This window comes from Dryobates pubescens, chromosome 3, assembly GCF_014839835.1.
Source record: "Dryobates pubescens isolate bDryPub1 chromosome 3, bDryPub1.pri, whole genome shotgun sequence".
Lineage (NCBI taxonomy): Eukaryota > Metazoa > Chordata > Aves > Piciformes > Picidae > Dryobates > Dryobates pubescens.
The window spans coordinates 12,842,651-12,867,395 of record NC_071614.1 but is presented as its reverse complement, the minus strand read 5'-3'; the positions used below and the strand labels follow the sequence as shown (position 1 = coordinate 12,867,395).

Here is a 24,745-nt window from a genome sequence, read left to right as displayed (position 1 = left end):
ATTTAATGGAATTGTTTCTATGGGGAGAGACCTCCAAGCTCACCCAGTCCAACCCCACCATGGCCACAGCTCTCTGGAACACCTCCAGGGATGGGGACTCCACCACCTCCCTGGGCAGCCTCTGCCAAGCCCTGACCACTCTGGCAGCAAACAAGTTCTCCCTCATCTCCAACCCAACCCTCCCCTGGCACAACTCCAGGCCATTTCCTCTCCTTCTAGCACCTGAGCCTAGGGAGCAGAGCCCAACCCCCAGCTCACTGCAGCCTCCTCTCAGGGAGCTGCAGAGAGCAAGGAGGTCTCCCTCAGCCTCCTCTTCTCCACACTCAACACCCCCAGCTCCCTCAGCTGCTCCTCCCCAGCCCTCTTCTCCAGACCCTTCCCCAGCTTGGTTGCCCTTCTCTGGACCTGCTCAGCCCCTCAGTGTCCTTCTTGGAGTGAGGAGCCCAAAACTGCACCCAGGACTCAATCTGAGTCCAGGGGCACTGTCTGCCTAAAGGTTTATCCCAAAGCCTGAATCCTGCCCAAGTCACCCAGTGCTGTTCTGGTTTGCTCTGTACCCTTCCTGAGCAAGAGAAGGATCTTCCCTTAAGTGCTGTAGAAATGGGATGTTTTTAATTATAGATTAGGTATCAACACAGCTTACCTTGCAGTGATGGTGATGTGTGGGATCAGTTTGGGGCATTTCAGTGCAAGTGTCTCCATACAGCAACTGCTGCAGCACCTGGGGAGGCTCTGGGGAGACCTTAGAGAGGCCTTCCAGTACCTGAAGGGGGTTGACAAGAAAGCTGGGGAGGGACTTGTGACAAGGGCTTGTGGTGATAGCATGAGAGGGAATGGATTGAAGCTGGAAGAGGGGAGGTTGAGGCTGGAGATGAGGAAGAAATTCTTTGCAGTGAGGGTGGTGAGACACTGGCACAGGTTGCCCAGGGAGGTGGTGAAAGCCTCATCCCTGGTGAGACCACAGCTGGGGCTCTGGGGCCAGTTCTGGAGCCTCTGTGCCAGGAAGGCTCTGGAGGTGCTGGAAGGTGTCCAGAGAAGGGCCAATGAGGAGGAGCAGAGGGCTGGAGCTGCTCTGCTCTGGAGACAGCCTGAGAGAGTTGGGGTTGTGCAGGCTGGAGAGGAGAAGGCTCCCAGGAGACCTCATTGTGGCCTTCCAGGATCTGCAGGGGGCTGCAAGAAAGCTGGGGAGGGACTTTGGAGGGTGTCAGGAAGTGATAGGACTGGGGGGGATGGAGCAAAACTAGAAGTGGGGAGATTGAGATTGGATGTGAGGAAGAAGTTGTTCCCCAGGAGGGTGGTGAGAGCCTGGCACAGGTTGCCCAGGGAGGTGGTGGCAGCCTCCTGCCTGGAGGTGTTTGCAGCCAGGCTGGATGTGGCTGTGAGCAGCCTGCTGTAGTGTGAGGTGTCCCTGCCCATGGCAGGGGGTTGGGACTGGCTGATCCTTGAGGTCCCTTCCAGCCCTGACAGCTCTGTGATGCTGTGATTGATCCAGTTTGGAAAGTCAACCCTTTCAGAGGTGGTGCAGCCAAGCCTTGCCTGCCTGCCTGAGGAGAGCAGGGTGATAAAATGGATTTAAATATTAAACACCAGTTGAGGCCATTCATTCTTGATGAAGACCATGACAAACTGGTTCTGCTGGTATGCCCTGGAACAGCCTTTGAAATGCTTTGCTTTCCCCAAATTGATTTTCCCCCTGAGCCTGTGGCACTGGATGTGACTTGGCTCACAGCAGGTAGGTTCATTAGTTGGCACTGGTGATGTAATATCCAGCTGTGCAGAGCTTATAAAATACTGGTATTTAGGTCATCTTAATTAGGCCTCAAAATAAAGATTTAAGATAAAGTAGAATAATTGCATGTGCTTGAGGGTGGCTGAGCTTCTTCAGGGGAAAGAGGATGCAGAGCCCAGGCACTGTGAACACAGTTCAGCAAAGCTGCTGCTGATCTCACAGCATCACAGAATCAGCAAGGTTGGAAGAGACCTCAAAGGTCATCAAGTCCAACCTGTCACCACAGACCTCATGACTAAACCATGGCACCAAGTGCCACATCCAATCCCCTCTTGAACACCTCCAGGGATGGGGACTCCACCACCTCCCTGGGCAGCACATCCCAAGGGCCAATCTCTCTTTCTGGGAAGAACTTTCTCCTCACCTCCAGCCTAAACCTCCCCTGGCACAGCTTGAGACTGTGTCCTCTTGTTCTGGTGCTGGTTGCCTGGGAGAAGAGACCAACCCCCACCTGGCTACAACCTCCCTTCAGGGAGTTGGAGAGAGCAAGAAGGTCTCCCCTGAGCCTCCTCTTCTGCAGGCTAAGCAACCCCAGCTCCCTCAGCCTCTCCTCACAGGGCTGTGCTCCAGACCCCTCCCCAGCTTTGTTGCCCTTAGTGTTAGAGACCTCTTCCAGCTGATTCTGTGCTGACTCTGTGTGTGGCCCAGCTGGCAGAGAGCAGTCTGTGAGCTTTGCTGGGCAGCAGCTCTGAGGCCCTGCTGCCCATGGTGACCTCTGCTGTTGTGCTCTCCGCAGGCGCCGGCTGATCTCCCAGCGCTCTTCCCTGGAGACTCTGGAGGACATTGAGGAGAATGCCCCTCTGAGGAGGTGAGTCCAGCTGCCCTCTCTCTGCTTCCCTGTGCCCAGGACCCCTGCACAGGCAGGCCTGCTGCCCCTGCCCAGGTTGGGAAGGATCCAAGTGGGACTGCTGTTACGGTGAACCCACAGTGGGTAAACTCTGGTGTGGAGCCTCACCCTCCCTGCCAGCTGCTAGGGGACATGACCAGGACATTCCCTGCCCTCAGGCTGTTGAGTGAAGAGTCAATATTGGAATAAAATGCCAGGAAATGAAAAGCCAGGGTTGAGGAGCAGAGTTTAGGTGGCACTAGGAGGAGGGAGTAGCCTCTGATGGGGGTAGTGCCTTTAAAGGGTAGGTGCAGCTGGTTTCATGCAGCCAGCTTGTGCAGGCTGCTCTTAGTTGTGGTCTCAGGTCTGATGGATTTCCACTCTTTTCTCTCTCAGCTCATGCAATCTTGCTTTGGGATCCAGTGTTGGGAGCCAGGTTTGGTAACCAGGCTCCAGGGAGACCTTAGAGCTGCATTTCTCAATGGGACCAACAGGCAGGCTGGGGAGGGGCTGTTCAGAAGGGGCTGTGGGGATAGGATGAGGGCAATGGTTTGAAACTGGAGCAGGGCAGAGTTAGGTTGGGCATCAAGAGGGAGTTCTGCACAGTGAGGGTGGGGAGACACTGGCACAGGCTGCCCAGGGATGTGCTTGAGACTCCAGCCCTGAAAACATTAAATATCAGAGTTGCTGTGGCCCTGGGCAGCCTGCTCTGGCTGGAAGTGTCCCTGCTGAGTGCTGGGGGGTTGGACAAGATGACCTCTGAGGGTCCCTTCCAACCAAGAGCAATCTGTGAAGCTTTGAATCTGTTGCTGTCCTTCTGTGGTGGCTGGTGGGTTTGTGACTGCCACCTCACTAATGAGTCTGCCCCCAGCCTAGTCAGAGCAGCAGCTTCAGGGTGATTTTATTTCTGCATCCAGATGGCCACAGCACCTTTGTGCTCAGCAGCAATTAGTCACTGGGCAGTCCTGTGTGGTGGTGGAAAATGGAGCAACTGCTTAAGAGCTCAGGAATGGACTGAGCAGGAGGCTGACCAGTGAGGGCTCTGCTTCCAGGTCCTGCTTGGCAGGGCAGCAGCTTCATTCTGGGAGTCTCTTTCTCTTAGGGCTGAAGCCCAGCTGGGTTACGTGTTGGGTAGTGATAGGACCAGGGGGAATGGATCCAAGCTAGAGGAGGGCAGATTCAGATTGCATGTTAGGAAGAAGGCTCTGAGGAGACCTTCTTGTGGCCATCCAGGATCTGAAGGGGGCTCCAAGAAAGCTGGGAAGGGACTTTTGAGGGTGTCAGGGAGTGATAGGACTGGGGGGGATGGAGCAAAACTAGAAGTGGGGAGACTGAGATTGGATGCGAGGAAGAAGTTGTTGCCCATGAGGGTGGTGAGAGCCTGGCACAGGTTGCCCAGGGAGGTGGTGGAAGCCTCCTGCCTGGAGGTGTTTGCAGCCAGGCTGGATGTGGCTGTGAGCAACCTGCTGTAGTGTGAGGTGTCCCTGCCCATGGCAGGGGGTTGGGACTGGCTGAGCTTTGAGGGCCCTTCCAGCCCTGACAGTTCTGTGTTTCTGTGCTGTGCAGCCTGCAGCCTTGCTTAGCCACATGCAGGCTGCCTGACTGCCCCTGCCTTGGAGCAGAGAGTTGATAGCAGAGGCTGCACCCCCTGGACTCTCACCAAGCCCTGATGATTACTGAGCTCCTTGCTGAGTGCTCCCCAGAGTGCTATGCAGGGTGCTCAAACATCCATCACTGGCAAAGGACACAAAGCCTGGCTTGCCAGGCAGTCCCTTGCTGATCTGCAGAACTGATGAGAGAAGCTCTCTCCTGGTGGACTCTTCCCATGAGGAAGTTAATGAGGCTAATTTCAGCCAGAGGGGGAGGGAGTCTCAAGGATTTCACTGACAGGAGGCAAGCAGAATCCTTTTAAATTTATCCTTTTTCCTTTTGAGCTTTCCAGACTCATTGTCCTTCATTCTGATTCTGACCCCTGGGTGACTTCAACCATGTCTGCTCTCTCCTTCCTGCCTATGTGCAGGCTTCAGGGATCAGTGCTGGGCCCAATCCTGTTCAATATCTTTATTGATGATCTGGAGGAGGGCATTGAGTCCACCATTAGTAAATTTGCAGACAACACCAAGCTGGGGGCAGGAGTTGATCTGTTAGAGGGTAGGAGAGCTCTGCAGAGGGACCTTGCCAGGCTGGGCAGGTGGGCAGAGGCCAACAGGATGGCATTCAACAAATCCAAGTGCCAGGGGCTGCACTTTGGCCACAACAACCCCAGGCAGAGCTACAGGCTGGGGGCAGAGTGGCTGAGAGCAGCCAGGCAGAAAGGGACCTGGGGGTACTGAGTGACAGCAGCTGAACATGAGCCAGCAGTGTGCCCAGGGGGCCAAGAAGGCCAAGGGCATCCTGGCCTGCATCAGGAGCAGTGTGGCCAGCAGGAGCAGGGAAGTCATTGTGCCCTGTGCTCAGCACTGCTGAGGCCACACCTGGAGTCCTGTGTCCAGTTCTGGGCTCCTCAGGTTAGGAAAGATGTTGAGCTGCTGGAAGGTGTCCAGAGAAGGGCAACAAAGCTGGGGAGGGGTCTGGAGCACAGCCCTGTGAGGAGAGGCTGAGGGAGCTGGGGTTGCTTAGCCTGGAGAAGAGGAGGCTCAGGGGAGACCTTCTTGCTCTCTCCAACTCCCTGAAGAGAGGTTGTAGCCAGGTGGGGATTGGTCTCTTCTGCCTGGCAAGCAGCACCAGAACAAGAGGACAGAGTCTCAAGCTGTGCCAGGGGAGGTTTAGGCTGGAGGTGAGGAGAAAGTTCTTCCCAGCAAGAGAGATTGGCCCTTGGGATGTGCTGCCCAGGGAGGTGGTGGAGTCCCCATCCCTGGAGGTGTTCCAGAGGGGCTTGGCTGTGGCACTTGGAGCCATGGTTTAGTAGTCAGGAGGTGTTGGGTGACAGCTTGGACTCTATGACCTCTGAGGACATTTCCAACCTTCTTGATTCTGTGAATCTTGGCCATCCAGCAGGGGACTGAGCACTTTCTGTGCTGTTCTGCCTGTGCTCTGTGTTGCAGGTGTCGAACACTCTCAGGATCACCCAGACCAAAGAGCTTCAAGAAGGTTCACTTCATCAAGAGCATGCGGCAGCACGACACGCGCGGCGGCAGGTACTGCGCGCTCTGCGGGGCACGGCGCCGGGGCAGGGCCAGCAGCCCCCTGCAGGACTGCAGCCTGCCCCCCCACCTACTCTGCTGGCTTGAAATTCCACCCCCCCAGCATTAACCTTGCCAGGCCAGCTCACCTAGAAGCAAGGCCTTTGACACTGTCCCCCACAGCAAACTCCTGGCCAAGCTGTCAGCCCCTGGCTTGGACAGCAGCTCTCTGAGCTGGGTTAGGAACTGGCTGAAGGCTGAGCCCAGAGAGTGGTGGTGAATGGTGCCACAGCCAGCTGGCAGCCAGGCACCAGTGGGGTGCCCCAAGGATCAGTGCTGGGCCCCATCCTCTTTAACATCATCATTGATGATCTGGATGAGGGCACTGAGTCCATCATCAGTAAATTTGCAGATGACAGCAAGCTGGGGGCAGGAGTTGATCTGCTGGAGGGTAGAGAGGCTCTGCAGAGGGACCTCGACAGGCTGCACAGATGGACCGAGGCCAAGGGCAGGAGATTGAACACATCCAAGTGCCAGGGGCTGCACATTGGCCACAACAACCCCATGCAGTGCTACAGGCTGGGGTCAGAGTGGCTGAGAGCAGCCAGGCAGAGAGGGACCTGAGGGTACTGGTTGATGGTAGGCTGAACATGAGTCTGCAGTGTGCCCAGGGGGCCAGGAGGGCCAATGGCATCCTGGCCTGCATCAGGAAGAGTGTGGCCAGCAGGAGCAGGGAAGTCATTGTGCCCTGTGCTCAGCACTGCTGAGGCCACACCTGGAGTCCTGTGTCCAGTTCTGGGCTCCTCAGGTTAGGAAAGATGTTGAGCTGCTGGAAGGTGTCCAGAGAAGGGCAACAAAGCTGGGGAGGGGTCTGGAGCACAGCCCTGTGAGGAGAGGCTGAGGGAGCTGGGGTTGCTTAGCCTGGAGAAGAGGAGGCTCAGGGGAGACCTTCTTGCTCTCTGCAACTCCCTGAGGGGAGGTTGCAGCCAGGTGGGGGTTGGTCTCTTCTCTCAAGCAAGCAGCACCAGAACAAGAGGACACAGTCTCAAGCTGTGCCAGGGTGGCTTAGGCTGGAGGTGAGGAGAAAGTTCTTCCCAGCAAGACAGATTGGCCCTTGGGATGTGCCTGTGGTTTCTACCTGGTTCTTGCTCATGGCAGGTGTATCACAGCAGGTATGTGCAAGACTCAGCTCCCATGGATTTTCTTGCACAGCAACAGGCTTCCACCACAGCTGCTTCTCCAAAGCATACTCTGGGACAAGGGGCTGGGCTTCCTCCTCCAGTAAACCATTGCAGCCCCTCAAAATGGCTTTGGTTGCCATGCCCCCCAGCAGACCACTGCCTAAAATGCCATTTTATCCCTGCCCTACTTCCCTTCCAGTCCAGCTCCTGAGGCTGTTCTGCACCAGCTCATTTTATCCCTTCCCTACTTGCCTTCCAGTCCAGCTCCTGAGGCTGTTCTGCACCAGCTCATTTTATCCCTTCCCTACTTGCCTTCCAGTCCAGCTCCTGAGGCTGTTCTGCACCAGCTCATTTTATCCCTTCCCTACTTGCCTTCCAGTCCAGCTCCTAAGGCTGTTCTGCACCAGCTCATTTTATCCTTTCCCTACTTGCCTTCCAGTCCAGCTCCTAAGGCTGTTCTGCACCAGCTCATTTTATCCCTTCCCTACTTGCCTTCCAGTCCAGCTCCTGAGGCTGTTCTGCACCAGCTCATTTTATCCCTTCCCTGCTTCTCCTCCAGTCCAGCTCCTAAGGCTGTTCTGCACCAGCTCATTTTATCCTTTCCCTACTTCCCTTCCAGTCCAGCTCCTGAGGCTGTTCTGCACCAGCTCATTTTATCCCTTCCCTACTTGCCTTCCAGTCCAGCTCCTGAGGCTGTTCTGCACCAGCTCATTTTATCTCTTCCCTGCTTCTCCTCCAGTCCAGCTCCTAAGGCTGTTCTGCACCAGCTCATTTTATCCCTTCCCTGCTTCTCCTCCAGTCCAGCTCCTAAGGCTGTTCTGCACCAGCTCATTTTATCCTTCCCTACTTCCCTTCCAGTGCACCTCCTAAGGCTGTTCTGCACCAGCCCATGCCAGCAGCTCTGCAGATGAGGGTTTGTGCATCCTGGCAGTGGATGGAGGCTGTGGAATCCTCTCCTTCTCTGCCTGGGAGATCTTTGTGTCCCCTTCTTATGGGAAGAGAGGCTATTCTTGGCTCCCAAGGGAAAGCAACATGAGAGAACTAGAGGCTGGGTGCTGCTTTTTGTTTCCTCTGCAGCCTGCTCCCCTCCATGCACACAGCAAGTTGTGTGTGGTAGCATCCCATTCTTGTCTCTGCTTGTGGACATGGAAGGCCCAGCTTGTTTTGCTTTCAATATGAGGAGCTGGGGTGTGTTGTTTCAGGGAGGTGCAGGGCCCTGGTGGAAGAGCTCTCATTTCCTGAAGCAACCAGAGGCAGTGGGGGTGGGGAGGGGAAAGGGGGAAGACAATTAGTGGGCAGGGTGGTTTTCCCAGTTCAAAGATGCTTTCTGATGTCAGCCTTGCAAGCTGTGCCAAGCTTCATACAGCAGCAAACAAGGCTCCCAGGGAACAAGCAAGCTGTTGTGAGGAGCAACCATTCAGCAATAAGCAGTGGCAAGCACAAAATTAATCATAGGCCAGGCTTGCTTGGTTGGGGAGGGGTTGGGGTTGGGGTTTTTTGTTCTGCTTGCAGATTGCTTTTCTCAGATGTGAAGGAAAATTATCCTCCCTGCTCTGTAATTTGCAGCTGCACCATGAGGGCAGGAGCTTGAGAGCTGGGCTGGGGGTGAGGGGTGTTGGAGCTTTCAGACAAAGAAATGGAATCCTGCTTGCTGTCTGCTGCAGGAGAGAGAACTTCCTAATGCTGGGGGCATGCTTGTGGATGGAAAGCCTCTTCCAAGCACCACCTTGCTCTTAAACCTGCATTTCACAGCATCACCAAGGATGGAAGAGACCTCAAAGATCAGCAAGTCCAACCTGGCACCACAGACCTCATGACTAGACCATGGCACCAAGTGCCACATCCAATCCCCTCTGGAACACCTCCAGGGATGGGGACTCCACCACCTCCCTGGGCAGCACATCCCAATGGCTAACAACTCTCTTGCTGGGAAGAACTTTCTCCTCACCTCCAGCCTAAACCTCCCCTGGCACAGCTTGAGACTGTGTCCTCTTGTTCTGGTACTGCTTGCCTGGGAGAAGAAACCAACCCCCACCTGGCTACAACCTCCCTTCAGGGAGTTGGAGAGAGCAATGAGGTCTCCCCTGAGCCTCCTCTTCTCCAGGCTAAGCAACCCCAGCTCCCTCAGCCTCTCCTCACAGGGCTGTGCTCCAGACCCCTCCCCAGCTTTGTTGCCCTTCTCTGGACACCTTCCAGCAGCTCAACATCTTTCCTAACCTGAGGAGCCCAGAACTGGACACAGGACTCCAGGTGTGGCCTCAGCAGTGCTGAGCACAGGGCACAATGACTTCCCTGCTCCTGCTGGCCACACTCTTCCTGATGCAGGCCAGGATGCCCTTGGCCTTCTTGGGCCCCCCTGGGCACACTGCTGGCTCATGTTCAGCTGCTGTCACCCAGTACCCCCAGGTCCCTCTCTGCCTGGCTGCTCTCAGCCACTCTGCCCCCAGCCTGTAGCTCTGCCTGGGGTTGCTGTGGCCAAAGTGCAGCACCTGGCACTTGGATTTGTTGAATGCCATCCTGTTGGCCTCTGCCCATCTGTGCAGCCTGGCAAGGTCCCTCTGCAGAGCCCTTCTGCCCTCTAACAGATCAGCTCCTGCTCCCAGCTTGGTGTCATCTGCACATTTGCTGATGACTGACTCAGTGCCCTCCTCCAGATCATCAATGAAGATATTAAAGAGGATTTGAAGCAAGCAGTCAGGGTTGCTGCAGCAGAATGATCCAGGGGAGGGAAAATGGATCACTCTGCATTTCTCCAGGCATTTTCCAGCCAGCAGCTCTCTTGGGGAGCTAAACTTTGTCCAAGAATGATGACTAAGCTGGTCCCTTAAGGAAATGGTGGTTTAATAACAGTGTAACTGCTGTGAGATTTATTGGTGCATGTGGTGGTGCAGACAGGAGAGAGCAGAGCATCAGCCTGCAGAACAGGAGGCTCTGGGGAGACCTGAGAGCAGCCTGCAGTACCTGAGGGATGCAGAGAGACTGTTCCCAAAGGCCTGCAGGGACAGGGCCAGGGGCAATGGCTTCAAACTAGAGCAGAGCAGATTGAGATTGGATGTGAGGAACAAGTTCTTCACAATGAGAGTGGTGGAAGTCTGGAAGAGGTTGCCCAGGGAGGTGGTTGAAGCCCCATCCCTGGAGATATGATCCTCAAGGCCTCTTCCAACCTTAGTGATACTGTGATACTGTGAAGGGGAGATGCCTCTGGAGGAGATTTGCCCACACCCAGTTGCCATTCCCATGGTCTCAGGGGATCAGGAGGGCTTGGGCTCATCTCAAGGCAACACAGTCAGGCTTCACCCAAGGCTTGACATGCCAGTGAAGGAGGGGGGACCCAACCAGCTGTGTCAGAGCACATCTCAGGAGAAAAGCAGGGGTGAGCAGCCACAATGAAGGACACCAGTGTTGAGCTGAGACCCTGGCTGAGGGCTGACCCCACCTGGAGCTTGCTTCTGCATCCAGCCATGGGGTGCAGTAGCAGAGAGAGAGAGAAGGTATAGGGTTTGAACTTGTCCCTGGGGGCTGTCTGGTGGCAGCTGCAAGGACAGCTTGAAGGTGTCCAGAGAAAGGCAAGGAGACTGGGGAGGGGTCTGGAGCACAGCCCTGTGAGGAGAGGCTGAGGGAGCTGGGGTTGCTTAGCCTGCAGAAGAGGAGGCTCAGGGGAGACCTCATTGCTCTCTAAACTACCTGAAGGGAGGTTGTAGCCAGGTGGGGGTTGGTCTCTTCTCCCAGGCAAGCAGCTCCAGAACAAGAGGACACAGTCTTAAGCTGTGCCAGGGGAGGTTTAGGCTGGAGGTGAGGAGAAAGTTCTTCCCAGCAAGAGAGATTGGCCCTTGGGATGTGCTGCCCAGGGAGGTGGTGGAGTCCCCATCCCTGGAGGTGTTTAGGAAGAGCCTGGCTGAGGCACTTGGTGCCATGGTTTAGTTGATCAGATGGTGTTGGGTGATAGGTTGGACTTGATGATCTCTGAGGTCTTTTCCAACCTGGTCTATTCCATTCCATTCCATTCCATTCCATTCCATTCCATTCTATTCTATTCTATTCTATTCTATTCTATATCTCTCTGTAGTCCAAGTGCAAGGTCCTTGAGTTGGGCCAATCCCAAGCACAAATCCAGGCTGGGTGCAGAATGGGTTGGGAGCAGCCCTAAAGAAGGTGTTGGGGGTGTTGGATGCTGAGCAGCTCCCCAGGAGCCAGCAGTGCCCTCATGCAGCCCTGCAGGCAGCTGTGTGCTGGGCTGCAGCCAGAGCAGTGTGGGCAGCAGGGCAGGAGAGGGGATTCTGCCCCTTGGCTCTGCTCTGCTCAGACCTCACCTCCAATCCTGCCTCCAGCTCTGGCGTCCCCAGCATGGGAAGGACACAGAGCTGCTGGAGTGAGTGCAGAGCTCTGCTATGAGGACAGGCTGGGGGTGTTCAGCCTGGAGAAGAGAAGGCTCCAGAGGGTCCTTAATGCTGCCTGCCAGGACCTGAAGTGATCCTACAGGAAGGCTGCAGAGGGACTCCTCCTGAGGGGGTCTGGAGCCAGGGCAAGGGGGAATGGTTTAAGCTGAGGCAGAGCAGGGTCAGACTGGAGCTGAGGAAGGAGCTCTCCAGTACAAGGGTGCTGAGACTCTGGCACAGGCTGCCCAGGGAGGTTGTGGATGCCTCCTGCCTGGGGGTGTTCAAAGCCAGGCTGGATGAGGTCTTGAGCAACCAAGTCTAGTTCAGAGGCATCCCTGCCCCTGGCAGAGCCATTGGAGTAGATGACCCCCAGGGTCCCTTCCCACTTAAGCCATTCTCTGTCTCTGTGATACTGCATCCTGAGGAAGCTTCTCCTGGCCTCTTGCCAGTCTGTGTCTCCTGGAGCTATAACAGCACAGGTCTTGACAGGCCATGCAGTTTGATGGGAAGCAAGTCTGGACCTCCAGGTGGTTTTGATGTCACAGCTTGGTGGCTAAAGGTGTGGCTGGAAACCAGGGAGGTTGCTCTGGGTGGCTTGACTGAATGCCACAGAGTGGCTTGGCAGATGAGGCAGAGGTTTGGAGACTAAAATACAAGGAGCTTGCTGGAAGGGGGGCCTGGGTTCTGAGAGTCCTGTGCAGGCAGGGGGTCTGTAGGCAGCTCTTGAGCTGCTTGCCTTGCAAGGAGTGAAGGCAAACAGTGCTTACAGGAGGTGCTCAGCCCTGGCAGCTGCTGGCTGAGGTAGGTGTAGTGCTGGAGGAGAGGGAGCAGGGAGCAGTGGGGTCACTCAGGCTTCAGTGTCAGTGCAGCATCAGGGCCAAGAGTGTTGATGTGATTGCTGAGTGCTGGTGGGGCCTCAGGGCTGGACACTGATCTTGAAGGTAGGGCTGAAAGGTGGGATGGTTCTGTCTGCCATCTGGGTGAGCTGCTGAGGCCAGGGGTGCTGCCCAGAGGCCAAGAAGGGCCATGAGGAAGAGCTGGAGAGGAACCTGGAAAACTGGAAGGATCTGGAAGCAAATGATAATGAATGCAAAGGTCAGCTCCCACCCATGACCCAGGCTGTGACAGGAGCAGGCAGCTGAAAACCAAGGGGCAGCTTGGGCTTAGCAGAAGGTCAGGAGCAGCAGCTGGAAAGTCATATCCAATAAATGCAGAATTCAGCTCAGGGACAGAGTTGTAGCATGGCCAGAGGTGGGTGGTGGTGTCTCTCACAGGTGGGTGTTGGTGTCTGCCACAGGTGGGTGTTGGTGTCTCTCGCAGGTGGATGTTAGTGTCACAGGTGGGTGTTGGTGTCACAGGTGGGTGTTGGTGTCTCTCACAGGTTGATGTTGGAGTCTGACACAGGTAGATGATGGTGTCACAGGTGGGTGTTGGTCTCTCTCACAGGTAGATGTTGGTGTCTGAGGTGGGTGTTGGTGTCTCAGGTAGATGTTGGTGTCAGAGGTGGGTGTTGGTCTCTCTCACAGGTAGATGTTGGTGTCTGAGGTGGGTGTTGGTGTCACAGGTGGGTGTTGGTGTCTCTCACAGGTAGATGTTGGTGTCACAGGTGGGTGTTGGTGTCAGAGGTGGGTGTTGGTGTCTCTCACAGGTAGATGTTGGTGTCAGAGGTGGGTGTTGGTGTCTCTCACAGGTAGATGTTGGTGTCACAGGTGGGTGTTGGTGTCACAGGTGGGTGTGGGTGTCTCTCACAGGTAGATGTTGGTGTCAGAGGTGGGTGTTGGTGTCTCTCACAGGTAGATGTTGGTGTCACAGGTGGGTGTTGGTGTCAGAGGTGGGTGTTGGTGTCTCTCACAGGTAGATGTTGGTGTCACAGGTGGGTGTTGGTGTCTCTCACAGGTAGATGTTGGTGTCTCTCACAGGTAGATGTTGGTGTCACAGGTGGGTGTTGGTGTCTCTCACAGGTAGATGTTGGTGTCACAGGTGGGTGTTGGTGTCTCTCCCCTGGGTTGCTGCTGGCTTTGTCCCATTCCAGCCCCGGTGCTGAGCCCTCAGCCCAGCTCTCTGCTGGACTCCTCTCCCTTGGGCTCCTTTCTCTCAAAAACCACCTGCCCTGCATTCCCAGGTAGTCTTCCTGGGAAGGCCCTGGAGGGGCTGGGGCAGCCCTGCTCATGCCCAGTGCCATGTGTGGCACAGGCTTGGGCACATCTGTGCAGCTGGGCAGGCCAGCACCCTGCCGCTGAGGGGAGAGGAGGAGGGAGCAACCCTGTGGGGCCGAAGCTCCGCGGGGACAAGCTCCTCCAGGGTGACCTCTGTTGCTTTGCTACTTGTGCTGGGATTTTGCCATGTGAGTCCTTGATTGCTTCTGTTTCTCTTTTATGTTTTAGAATAGTGCTTATCAGCAGCAGAAGATCCTTCTGCAGCATATTTTCAGTGCTGCCATACCGAGACTGTACCCAAGTCGGGTATGTATCCTTCATCCGCCTGCCTTGCACGCTCTGCCTGGGCCTGCATGCTGAGCTGCTCATGGACCACAGCATGCTGGAGGGGAGTGCTGTGACAGGACAAGAGAGAGATGCCCTCAGATGCTTGGTTACCTTCTGGAGCGTTACCAGGTTAAAAGCTGCAGCTCTGAGCCTGCAGTTCATTGCTGTGTGCTGCGCTGTCTCTGATGGCTGAGCTGCAGAGCAACTCCTGCCCTGAAGAGAATGCTCTCGAGTGATGCTCTGGGTTTGCTGCTGCTTCTGTGCTCCAGACAGCACAGTTTTTTCTTCTTCCCAGCAGTCTTAGCTTTCTCATCCCCCCAGGCAGGTGTGGTGCTGCTGGGTCTCCCATTTCCAGAGGGACAGAGGAATGTTTGGATTTCAACATGATCCCTTGGTGTTGTGCCTTCAGCTGGGGGTCAGATCAGTCAGGCAGTGAAGACATGATTTTGGTCACAGTATAGGATGAGGGGGAATAGATTGAAGCTGGGAGAGGGGAGGTTGAGACTGGAGATAAGGAAGAAATTGTTTACAGTGAGGGTGGGGAGACACTGGCACAGGTTGCCCAGGGAGGCTGTAGCTGCCTCCTCCCTGGAGGTGTTCAAGGCCAGGTTGGATGAGGCCTTGAGCAAACTGGGCTGGTGGGAGGTGTCCCTGCCCATGGCAGTGGGTTGGAACTGGATGAGCTTTGAGGTCCTTTCCAAGCTAAAGCACTCTGAATCTGGAAAATGTCCATAGCTGCTGTGAGCAGCACCCCTGGAGCTGCCTCACATCCCCAGCCCTGCTGAGACACCTGGCCTCTGGCAGAAAAGCTGGGGCTGAAGCATTTCCTCAAAGACTGAGAAAGCTTTTTGCTCTTCCCCTGAAAGTGCAGGAGTGGAAGGCACTGGGTCTGGCTGGGGGACCTTGCCTGGCAGGCCCTGGGGCACAGCTTGCAGGGCTGGGGAGGGCGGTGCAGGCTGGCAGCACCTCCGTGCCCCCGGGGCAGAGGATTCAAACCTGCCCACAGTGGCCTCTTACTGCAGAGCTGTGGGTGGCTGGGGTTGGCTCAGCATCTGCAGGGCACAGCATCTGCAGGAAATACTCAGTTGCTGCCCTGAGGTGAGTTTGAAATCATCAGATTTACCCACAGCCTAAGGGGTGGCTCTGGCTGGTGTTCTTCAGCCATCTGTTCAATTCTGGAGGGTGATTGGCCACAAAGGTTTTGTTTCATAGCAAAAGGGGATTGCTTTGAATGCCCAGAGGAAGGAGACCCCTCTGTGGCAGAGCTGGCTTGCTCTCCTGGCTCTTAGAGTAAGCTTTCTCCCTTAATTAAAGTGGGATGACACACCAGGCAACTGCTTGACAGAGTGGCAGCACTCTTCACTCCTCTTGGGCACTCTGGCATTCAGTTCTGATCATTGGCCCTGTGGAAATTGCTGCTTTCTTGGCAACTGAAAGTGTTTGGAAATGCTGATGACTGGTTATACCTTCTAAATTACAGCAGCAATGAGCCCAGCTGCAAACCTAAATGCTGCTGCAGCCTGCAACGTGACAGTGTCTTGTTCCCTGCCTGCACAGCAAGCAGGGGATGGGATGAGAAGGGGGAGGGGTGAGAACGGGCCAGGCATGATCCTTGGGCTGAAAAGACAAGATTAAAAATAGTAATAATACTAAATGGCCTCTGCTTTTCTTCCAGAGCATCAGAGAGGAACAATTCAGTGGCACAACCCTCTAGGAGCAGCTGCTGCAAAAGGACAGCTGAGGCAGTAGAGCATCAGCTGGAGCCACTGCTCAGGCTGCACAGGGCTGGCACATGTGGGGCATGGTAGGAGAGGGGACAGACACTGGCACCCCTCTGAGGTGCTGTGCTCACAGAATCACCAAGGTGGGAAGAGACCTCAAAGATCACCAAGTCCAACCTGGCACCACAGACCCCATGGCTAAACCATGGCACCAAGTGCCACATCCAGTCCCCAAGCATCCTCTAGCTTTGCTCTCTCTCAATCTCTGCATTGCTGATGGCTGCTCCTAGGCAAGATGTCCTAACTCTGCTCTGCTCAGAGCCCACCTGCAGCACTGCCTTCAGCTCTGGGCCCCCAGCACAAGAAGGACCTGGAGCTGCTGGAGAGGCTCCAGAGGAGGTCACCAAGATGATCAGAGAGCTGCAGAACCTCCCCTGTGGGGACAGGCTGAGAGAGTTGGGGTTGTTCAGCCTGGAGAAGAGAAGGCTCTGGGGATACCTCAGAGCAGCCTTCCAGTGCCTGAAGGGCTCCAGGAGAGCTGGGGAGGGACTTTGGACAAAGGCTGGGAGTGACAGGATGAGGGGGAATGGATTGAAGGTGGCAGAGGGGAAATTGAGACTGGAGATGAGGAAGAAATTGTTTGCAGTGAGGTTGGTGAGACTCTGGCACAGGCTGCCCAGGGAGGCTGTGGATGCTCCCAAGGCCAGGCTGGATGAGGCCTTGAGCAAGCTGTGCTGGTGGGAGGTGTCCCTGCCCATGGCAGGGGCTGGAAGTGGATGAGCTTTATTGCTCCTTCCTACCCAAACCATTGTCTGAATCTATGAAATGGTCTTTCTGGCTCAACAGCCACCTCACATCTTCCTTGCAGGACAGGAGAATGAATCCCTGTCTAGTTCTGCAGCTGCAGCTGCACAGAACAGGAGGCAAATGCAGAGCTGCAAGCCCTGTGCTGCTGTGATGCACACCTGCTTTGCAAGGCTGTCACAGTGGAAGCTCACAGCAGGTGGAGTTGAGTGTTGGTGCTGTTTTCTCTCCCAGGACAGGGGAAGGTGCCTCAGGTCCCTAGCAAACAGCTGCCCCACCACACCTGCAGGCAGCACATTCCCATACACACAGCTGCTGAGCTGCTCTAGGCCCTCAGAGGGGATTTGTGCCATGGTAGACCAAAGACTGCAGCTGTTTGCAGGCATCTGCCACTTCTCTGGGCAACATGGGCCAGGGGCTCTCCAGCCTCTGTAAAGAAGTCTTCTTTCTGTCCAGTCTAAATCTCCCTCTTACTAGCTTAAAACCTTCACCCTTTGTCCTGTCACAACAGGCCCTGACAAAGTCTGTCCCCAGCTTTCTGATCAGCCACTAGAAGGTCTCCCTGGAGCCTTCTCCAGGCTGAACAACTCCAACTCTCTCAGCCTGGCCTCACAGCAGAGGGCTTCCAGCCCTGCCAGAAGGTCTTTTCCAACCTGGTTTATTCTATTCTATTCTATTCTATTCTATTCTATTCTATTCTATTCTATTCTATTCTATCCTATCCTATCCTATCCTATCCTATTCTACCCTATTCTATTCTATCCTATCCTATCCTATTGTATTCTATTCTCTCCTATTCTATTCTATTCTATCCTTTTCTATCCTTTTCTATCCTATCCTATCCTATCCTATCCTATTCTCTCCAACAGTTCCATATCCTTCATGTGTTGGAGGCTCCAGAGTTGGACCAAGTAGTGCAGAGCAGGGGGGCAGGATCCCCTTGCTGCCCCTGCTGCCCACCCTGCTGGGGGTCACTCCAGGGCAGGGCTGGCTCTGGGCTGGCAGCTCACAGTGCCACGTCCTGTGCTGCTTTTCACCCCCCAGGGTGCCATCAGGGCTGCCATCAGTCACATCATCACCCAGCATGGGCTGGTTGCAAGCAGTGCTTGGCCTGGCAGTACATGGTGGCCTGCAGGAGGGCTCTGCATAGCATTGCAGCCAGCTGAGAGCAACCCAGGTCTTGTTAGGATTTGCAGAAGAGGCAATGGCCATGTGTCTCTGGCACTGCTGGAGGGGCTGTGCTGTCTATGCCCCCAGGAAAGGAAGGTAGTGCAGTTAGTTGGGTTTGTAGTGCTGTGGTTGGAGGGCTTTGGTCCTTTGGCATGCATCACTGCATCAGCAGCCACATGAGCATGAGCCAGGGGGTGCCCAGCTGGCCAAGAAGGTCACCAGCAGCCTGGCCTGGAGCAGCAGTGGTGTGGGCAGCAGGAGCAGGGCAGGGATTGTGCCCTGTGCTGGGCACTGGGGAGGCCACAGCTTGAGTGCTGGGTTCAGTTTTGGGCTCCTCACTCCCAGAAGGACATTGAGAGGCTGGAGCAGGTCCAGAGAAGGGCAACCAAGCTGGGGAAGGGTCTGGAGAAGAGGGCTGGGGAGGAGCAGCTGAGGGAGCTGGGGGTGTTGAGTGTGGAGAAGAGGAGGCTGAGGGAGACCTCATTGCTCTCTGCAGCTCCCTGAGAGGAGGCTGCAGTGAGCTGGGGGTTGGGCTCTGCTCCCTAGGCTCAGGTGGCAGGACAAGAGGAAATGGCCTCTAGCACCAGGGGAGATTTAGGTTGGACATTAGAAGAAACTTCTTCCTTGAAAGGGTTCTCCAAGCCTGGCACAGGCTGCCCAGGGAGGTGGTTGAATCCCCATCCCTGGAGGGGTTTCAGAGATGTGGTGCTGAGGGCCATGGCTTAGCCCAAGATTTGGCAGAGTTAGGTTATGTTTGGACTTAATGACCTTAAAGACCTTTTCCAACACAAGCAGCTCTGTCTGGGTTTAGCCAGCAATGGAGAAACTGAAATCATCAAGTCCTAGAATGGGTTGGGTTGGAAGGGACCTCAAGGATCATCCAGTTCCAACCCCCTGCCATGGGCAGGGACACCTCCCACCAGCCCAGCTTGCTCAAGGCCTCATCCAGCCTGGCCTGGAACACCTCCAGGGAGGAGGCAGCCACAGCCTCCCTGGGCAGCCTGTGCCAGAGTCTCACCACCCTCACTGTGAAGGATTTCTTCTTCATCTCCACTCTTAATCTCCCTCTCTCAGCTCAAAGCCATTGCTCCTTGTCCTGTCTCTCAACAGCCTTACAAAAGTCCCACCCCAGCTCTCCTGGAGCCCTTCAGGTACTGGAAGGCTGCTCTAAGGTGTCCTCAGAGTCTTCTCTTCTCCAGGCTGAACTCCAGCTCTCTCACCCTGTCCCCACAGGGGAGGTTCTGCAGCCCTCTGCCCATCTTGGTGGCCTCCTCTGGACCCTCTCCAGCAGGTCCCTGCTTTGTTTTCCATCCCCCATTTCCCTGCTTCTCCCCAAGTGAACACCAAACAAAGCCACCTGCAGTTTGGCTTAGCAGAAAGACAGATAAATCAGGGCTGCTTTATTTTCCCCACCACAAAGCCAATCACCTCCTGTACAAGCTGTCTGGAGCCACCACTGCTCCTTTTTGCGAGCTGCTCTCTACCCTTAGCTGAAATTAAGCAATGAATTTCCTTCCCTGGAGCCTTTCCAGCCCTGTCTGGATGTGTTCCTGTGTGACCTGTGCTGGATTCTATGCTCCTGCCCTGGCAGGGGGGTTGGATTTGAGGATCTCTGGAGGTTCCTTCCAACCCCTAACACCCTGTGAGCTGTGAGCCTGTGAAAGGTCAACAGTTTACATGTGGAACTTGGACAAAAGATCTGGCCTGCTGACACCTGGATGTGTCTGGGGAGAGGGAAAGGCTGCTGCCCCATTAGAGTCATCTTTCCAGGGGGGGTTTTGCCTCCTCTCCCTGTAAATTGCTGCTGGAGCTGTTGTTGCAGCACCACTAATGGCAATTAGGAGCTGACAGCTCTTGATCAATTAAAGCAGGCAGTGGCAGGCAGCAGATCTGTTGCTGGGCTGGCTGGCAGCATGGCTTTTCCAGAGCTGTCATTGTCCTAGTCACAGAGTCACAGAATGCTCTGGGTTGGAAGGAAGCTCCAAAGCTCACCCAGTCCAACCCCCTGCACTCAGCAGGGACATCCTCCACTGGATCAGGTTGCCCAGAGCCCTGTCCAGCCTCACCTTGAAGATCTCCAGGGATGGACCCCAGCCACCTCCCTGGGCAACCTGTTGCAGTGTTCCAGCAGCCTCCTGGTGCAGAACTTGTTCCTCACATCCAATCTCAGTCTGCTCTGCTCTAGTTTGAAGCCATTGCCCCTGCTCCTGTCCCTGCAGGCCTTTGGGAGCAGTCTCCCTGCAGCCCTCCTATAGCCCCTTCAGGTACTGGCAGGCTGCTATTAGGTCTTCTCCAGGCTGAACACCCCCAGCTCCCTCAGCCTGGCCTCATAGCAGAGCTGCTTCAACCCCCTGAGCATTTTCATGGCCTCCTCTGGAGCCTCTCCATCAGCTCCAGGTCCTGAGGGCTCCAGAGCTGGACACAGCCCTGCAGGTGAGGTCTCCCCAGAGCAGAGGGGCAGGATCCCTCTCTCCATCTCTGGCCACACTGCTTTGGATGCAGCCCAGGCTGCCCTTGGCCTTCTGTGCTGCAAGCTCACACTGCCTGCTCCTGGCCAGCTTCTCCCCCCCCAGCACCCCCAAGTCCCTTGCCTCAGGGCTGTCTCTATCCCCTCCTCCCCCAGCCTGTGCTGATAGTGAGGATTGTTCCAGCCCAGGAGCAGGACCTGCCCTTGCTCCTGGTGAGCCTCATGAGGTTCACCTGGGCACCAGCTCTGCAGCCTGTCCAGGTCCCTCTGGATGCCCTCCTGCCCCTCTGGCACATGGACAGCACCACTCAGCTTGGTGCCATTGCACAGTGCTGATGGTGCCTGGAGCCCTCTGGCTGGAGCAGTGATAAAGATATCAAACAGTGCAGGTCCCAGCCCCTGAGGGACACCACTGTCACTGCATCTGGGTTTCAAGCCACTGAGCACTGCCCTCTGGGTGTGACCACCCAGCCAGTTCCTTATGCACCCTGCCCTTACAAACAGAGATGAGAAGCAGAAGGTATTTACAGTGCCAGGTGAGACCAGTGGCTTGTCTTGATGTCTCCTGCACTGCCTTTGCCTCTGGAATCAATCTGAACAGTCATTGAGTCACTAAGCATAAAGCACAGGCACAGAAGGCTTACATCTCGAGCTGACAACAATCAGATTCCTTTTGGCAAGCAGCAGAAGGCTTGGTCACGGATCCAGGCAGCTGCTTAATAATTGATGGGCTCCTAAATTATTCACAGGTTAAAGTGTTCAGCTTTTGCTGTCATTTAAAGAGCAGGTGCCCAGCAGGAGCCTTGTGGGGGGCTTTGCAGATCACATCAAAGCACAGCATTTAGTTCATTAGAGAAATGTTAACACTGCCACAGGCAGCAGCATCTGATTTACAGCCCCTTCATCCTGGCCTGGCTGATACAATGCATGGGCAGCCTGATCTGGTGAGGATGTCCCTGCAGACTGCAGAGGGGGGTGGACTGGATGAGCTTTGGAGGTCAGAATCAATAAGGTTGGAAATGTCCTCAGAGATCAGCAAGTCCAACCTGTCACCCAACACCTCCTGACAACTAAACCATGGCACCAAGTGCCACATCCAATCCCCTCTGGAACACCTCCAGGGATGGGGACTCCACCTCCCTGGGCAGCACATCCCAATGGCCAATCTCTCTTGCTGGGAAGAACTTTCTCCTCACCTCCAGCCTAAACCTCCCCTGGCACAGCTTGAGACTGTGTCCTCTTGTTCTGCTGCTGCTTGCCTGGGAGAAGAGACCAACCCCTAGCTGGCTACAACCTCCCTTCAGGTAGTTGTAGAGAGCAATGAGGTCTCCCCTGAGCCTCCTCTTCTGCAGGCTAAGCAACCCCAGCTCCCTCAGCCTCTCCTCACAGGGCTGTGCTCCAGACCCCTCCCCAGCTTTGTTGCCCTTCTCTGGACACCTTCAAGGGTCTCAATGTCCTTCTTAACCTGAGTGGCCCAGAACTGGACACAGGACTCCAGGTGTGGCCTCAGCAGTGCTGAGCACAGGGCACAATGACTTCCCTGCTCCTGCTGGCCACACTCTTCCTGATGCAGGCCAGGATGCCCTTGGCCTTCTTGGCCCCCTGGGCACACTGCTGGCTCCTGTTCAGCTGCTGTCACCCAGGTCCCTTTCTGCCTGGCTGCTCTCAGCCACTCTGGCCCAGACCATTCTCTGATTCTGTGATTGTCTGATTCTCTGATCCTGTGAGTCTCTGATTCTGTGGCAAGGTTTCCTCTTCTGATTCTTTCCTACCTGCTCACCATCACCATCCCACCAAAACTTTGCCATTCTAAGGCACCTGGCACTCCTCCCAGAAAAACCTGAGAGCTCTGTCAGGTGGAGAAACTCTTCCTGCAGTCATGGAGAGTTCAGGCAGTGTGTTTAGTGAGGAGTGGAGCCGAGAACACTGCTCAGCTCTCTGGCACAGGTGGAACACACCTGCAGCTTGTCATTAAATCAGGCTAACTCCCCAGACTTGGGCAGAAACTGGGATCCAGGTCTTCTGCCTGCTAAGGAGATGCCACCTCTGACCTTCTCATTTCCTTAAGCCTTCCCTGATCAAATTGTTTTGCTTTGCAGTGTCTACCTTGAATCAGATGTTAGGAGCAGGTTCTTGGATATCAGGAACAAGTTCTGCACCAGGAGGCTGCTGGAACACTGCAACAGGTTGCCCAGGGAGGTGGTTGGAGACCATCCCTGGAGATACTCAAGGAGAGGCTGGACAGGGCTCTGGGCAACCTGATCTAGTTGGGGATGTCCCTGCTGAGTGCAGGGGGTTGGACTGGCTGAGCTTTGGAGGTCCCTTCCAACCCAAAGCAGTCTGTGATGCTGTGAAGGCTTTGTCAAAAAGCACTGCTGGCAAAGAGAACAGAGCAAAGAGCAGTGAGCAAGAGGGGAAAGGAAGTGGTCTGTACTGGAAAGCCTCTTCATGAAGGAGCAGCTTTCCTGCTCTGTGTTTTCAAGCACTGGCTCTTGCCTTGTGCAGTCCCTGAGTCCCATCAGTCAGCTCAGGAAGTTCAGCATGGTGAAAGCTTGAGGGTTTCATTCTGTGAGCTGCCTGCTCTCCACCTTCCTGCCCTGTGTGGCCCACTGACATGGAGCCACAGCAGGGCACAGGGCCTGAAGCGCCTGGAGGCAGTGGCTGTGGAATCAGAGACTCACAGAATTGTCAGGGCAGGAAGGGAGCTCAAGGCTCAGCCAGTCCCAATCCCCTGCCATGGGCAGGGACACCTCACACTACAGCAGGTTGCTCACAGCCACCTCCAGCCTGGCTGCAAACACCTCCAGGCAGGAGGCTTCCACCACCTCCCTGGGCAACCTGTGCCAGGCTCTCACCACCCTCATGGGGAACAACTTCTTCCTCACATCCAATCTCAATCTCCCCACTTCTAGTTTTGCTCCATCCCCCCCCAGTCCTATCCCTCCCTGACACCCTCAAAAGTCTCTCCCCAGCTTTCTTGGAGCCCCCTGCAGCTCCTGGAAGGCCACAATGAGGTCTCCTGGGAGCCTTCTCCTCTCCAGCCTGCACAACCCCAACTCTCTCAGGCTGTCTCCAGAGCAGAGCAGCTCCAGCCCTCTGCTCCTCCTCATGGCCCTTCTCTGGACACCTTCCAGCACCTCCAGAGCCTTCCTGGCACAGAGGCTCCAGAACTGGCCCCAGAGCTCCAGCTGTGGTCTCAGCAGAGTGGAGCAGAGGAGCAGAATCCCCTCCCTGGCCCTGCTGGCCACACTTCTCTTGCTGCAGCCCAGGCTCTGCTTGGCTCTCTCTGTGCTCACTGCTGGCTCCTGCTGAGAGCCATGGTTTAGTAGTCATGAGGTCTTGGGTGACAGGTTGGACTTGGTGATCCTTGAGGTCATTACCTGATTGATTCTATGAGGGGAATCCCCTCCCTGGCCCTGCTGGCTGTGCTGGTTCCTTCTCCCTTGCAAGGGGGCTGTGCAGAATCCAGTTCCCTCTCAGCTGTGATCTGTTTACAGTTTTGCTACTTTTGTGCTCAAGCTCTGTGACAAATCTTTAAAGTCATAGCCTGAAACTTCCACACCAGGGTTGAGGCTGCTGCCTTATGTCAGCACTGGGTGGCTGCAGGTGGCCAAGGGCTGTGTGTTGAGAGCTGTTTGTGCTCTGGTTTCTGTCTCCCAGGGACATGAAGCTGGAGGGAGGTCGGCAGTGCCACTCTGCTGGGGTGTGCCTGAAGGAGATGATTGGCCTGGAAGGTGTGGAGCTTGGAGCAGATGGGAAGGTGAGGCTGCTTCACTTCCTACTCTCTTAGATTTTGTGCAGGAAGAGGGGGACAGAAGTGCTGCACTGATCACCAGCAAAAACAGAAGCTCTCACATGCAGAGTCAGCCAGCAGTTAGAGCACAGGGTGTGCAAAGTGCAGAGGAGCTCGGCAGAAGTTCAGGACTGCCCGAGCTCTCAGTGCAAACACCTCTGGCTCCTTGCCTCTGGCAACATCTGAGCCTCTAAAGCAGCACTGAGTCGCACAGCCTGGCCCTGGCAGCAGGCAGCACTGTGCTGTCAGTGGCTTGGGAGTCATTTCTGCTGAGAGCTGTAAGCTGGGGTTCTGTTGGCTCCACTTTTGTCCAATGAACTCACTCTGCCTTAGCAGCAGATGCTTCCAAAGAGCAGAGAGACAGCAGTGTGCTTCTGACCAGTGTGCAGCTAACCTGTGTGCAGTGTGCCTCTGACCAGTCTGCCTCTGACCATCTGCCTCTGACCAGTGTGCCTCTGACCATCTGCCTCTGACCAGTCTGCCTCTGACCAGTCTACCTCTAACCAGTGTGCCTCTGACCAGTGTGCCTCTGACCAGTGTGCCTCTGACCAGTCTACCTCTGACCATCTGCCTCTGACCAGTCTGCCTCTGACCATCTGCCTGTGACCAGTGTGCCTCTGACCAGTGTGCCTCTGACCAGTGTGCCTCTGACCATCTGCCTCTGACCAGTGTGCCTCTGACCAGTCTGCCTCTGACCAGTCTACCTCTGACCAGTGTGCCTCTGACCAGTGTGCCTCTGACCAGTCTACCTCTGACCATCTGCCTCTGACCAGTCTGCCTCTGACCAGTCTACCTCTGACCATCTGCCTGTGACCAGTGTGCCTCTGACCAGTGTGCCTCTGACCAGTGTGCCTCTGACCAGTCTGCCTCTGACCAGTGTGCCTCTGACCAGTCTGCCTCTGACCATCTGCCTCTGACCATCTGCCTCTGACCAGTGTGCCTCTGACCAGTCTGCCTCTGACCATCTGCCTCTGACCAGTCTGCCTCTGACCAGTGTGCCTCTGACCAGTCTG

General features: G+C 55.5%; 1 protein-coding gene across 1 annotated transcript in view; it reads left to right on the top strand.

The window, feature by feature from the left end:
- Nucleotides 1-24,745, top strand: part of CABLES1 (Cdk5 and Abl enzyme substrate 1) — a 105,011-nt gene that overhangs the window by 54,626 nt on the left and 25,640 nt on the right. Inside the window, exons 2-5 of the mRNA XM_054180207.1 lie at nt 2,526-2,597; nt 5,660-5,752; nt 13,679-13,756; nt 23,600-23,699. Of these exons, the coding sequence (XP_054036182.1) occupies nt 2,526-2,597; nt 5,660-5,752; nt 13,679-13,756; nt 23,600-23,699 (343 nt within the window). The remainder of the gene's footprint in view (nt 1-2,525; nt 2,598-5,659; nt 5,753-13,678; nt 13,757-23,599; nt 23,700-24,745) is intronic.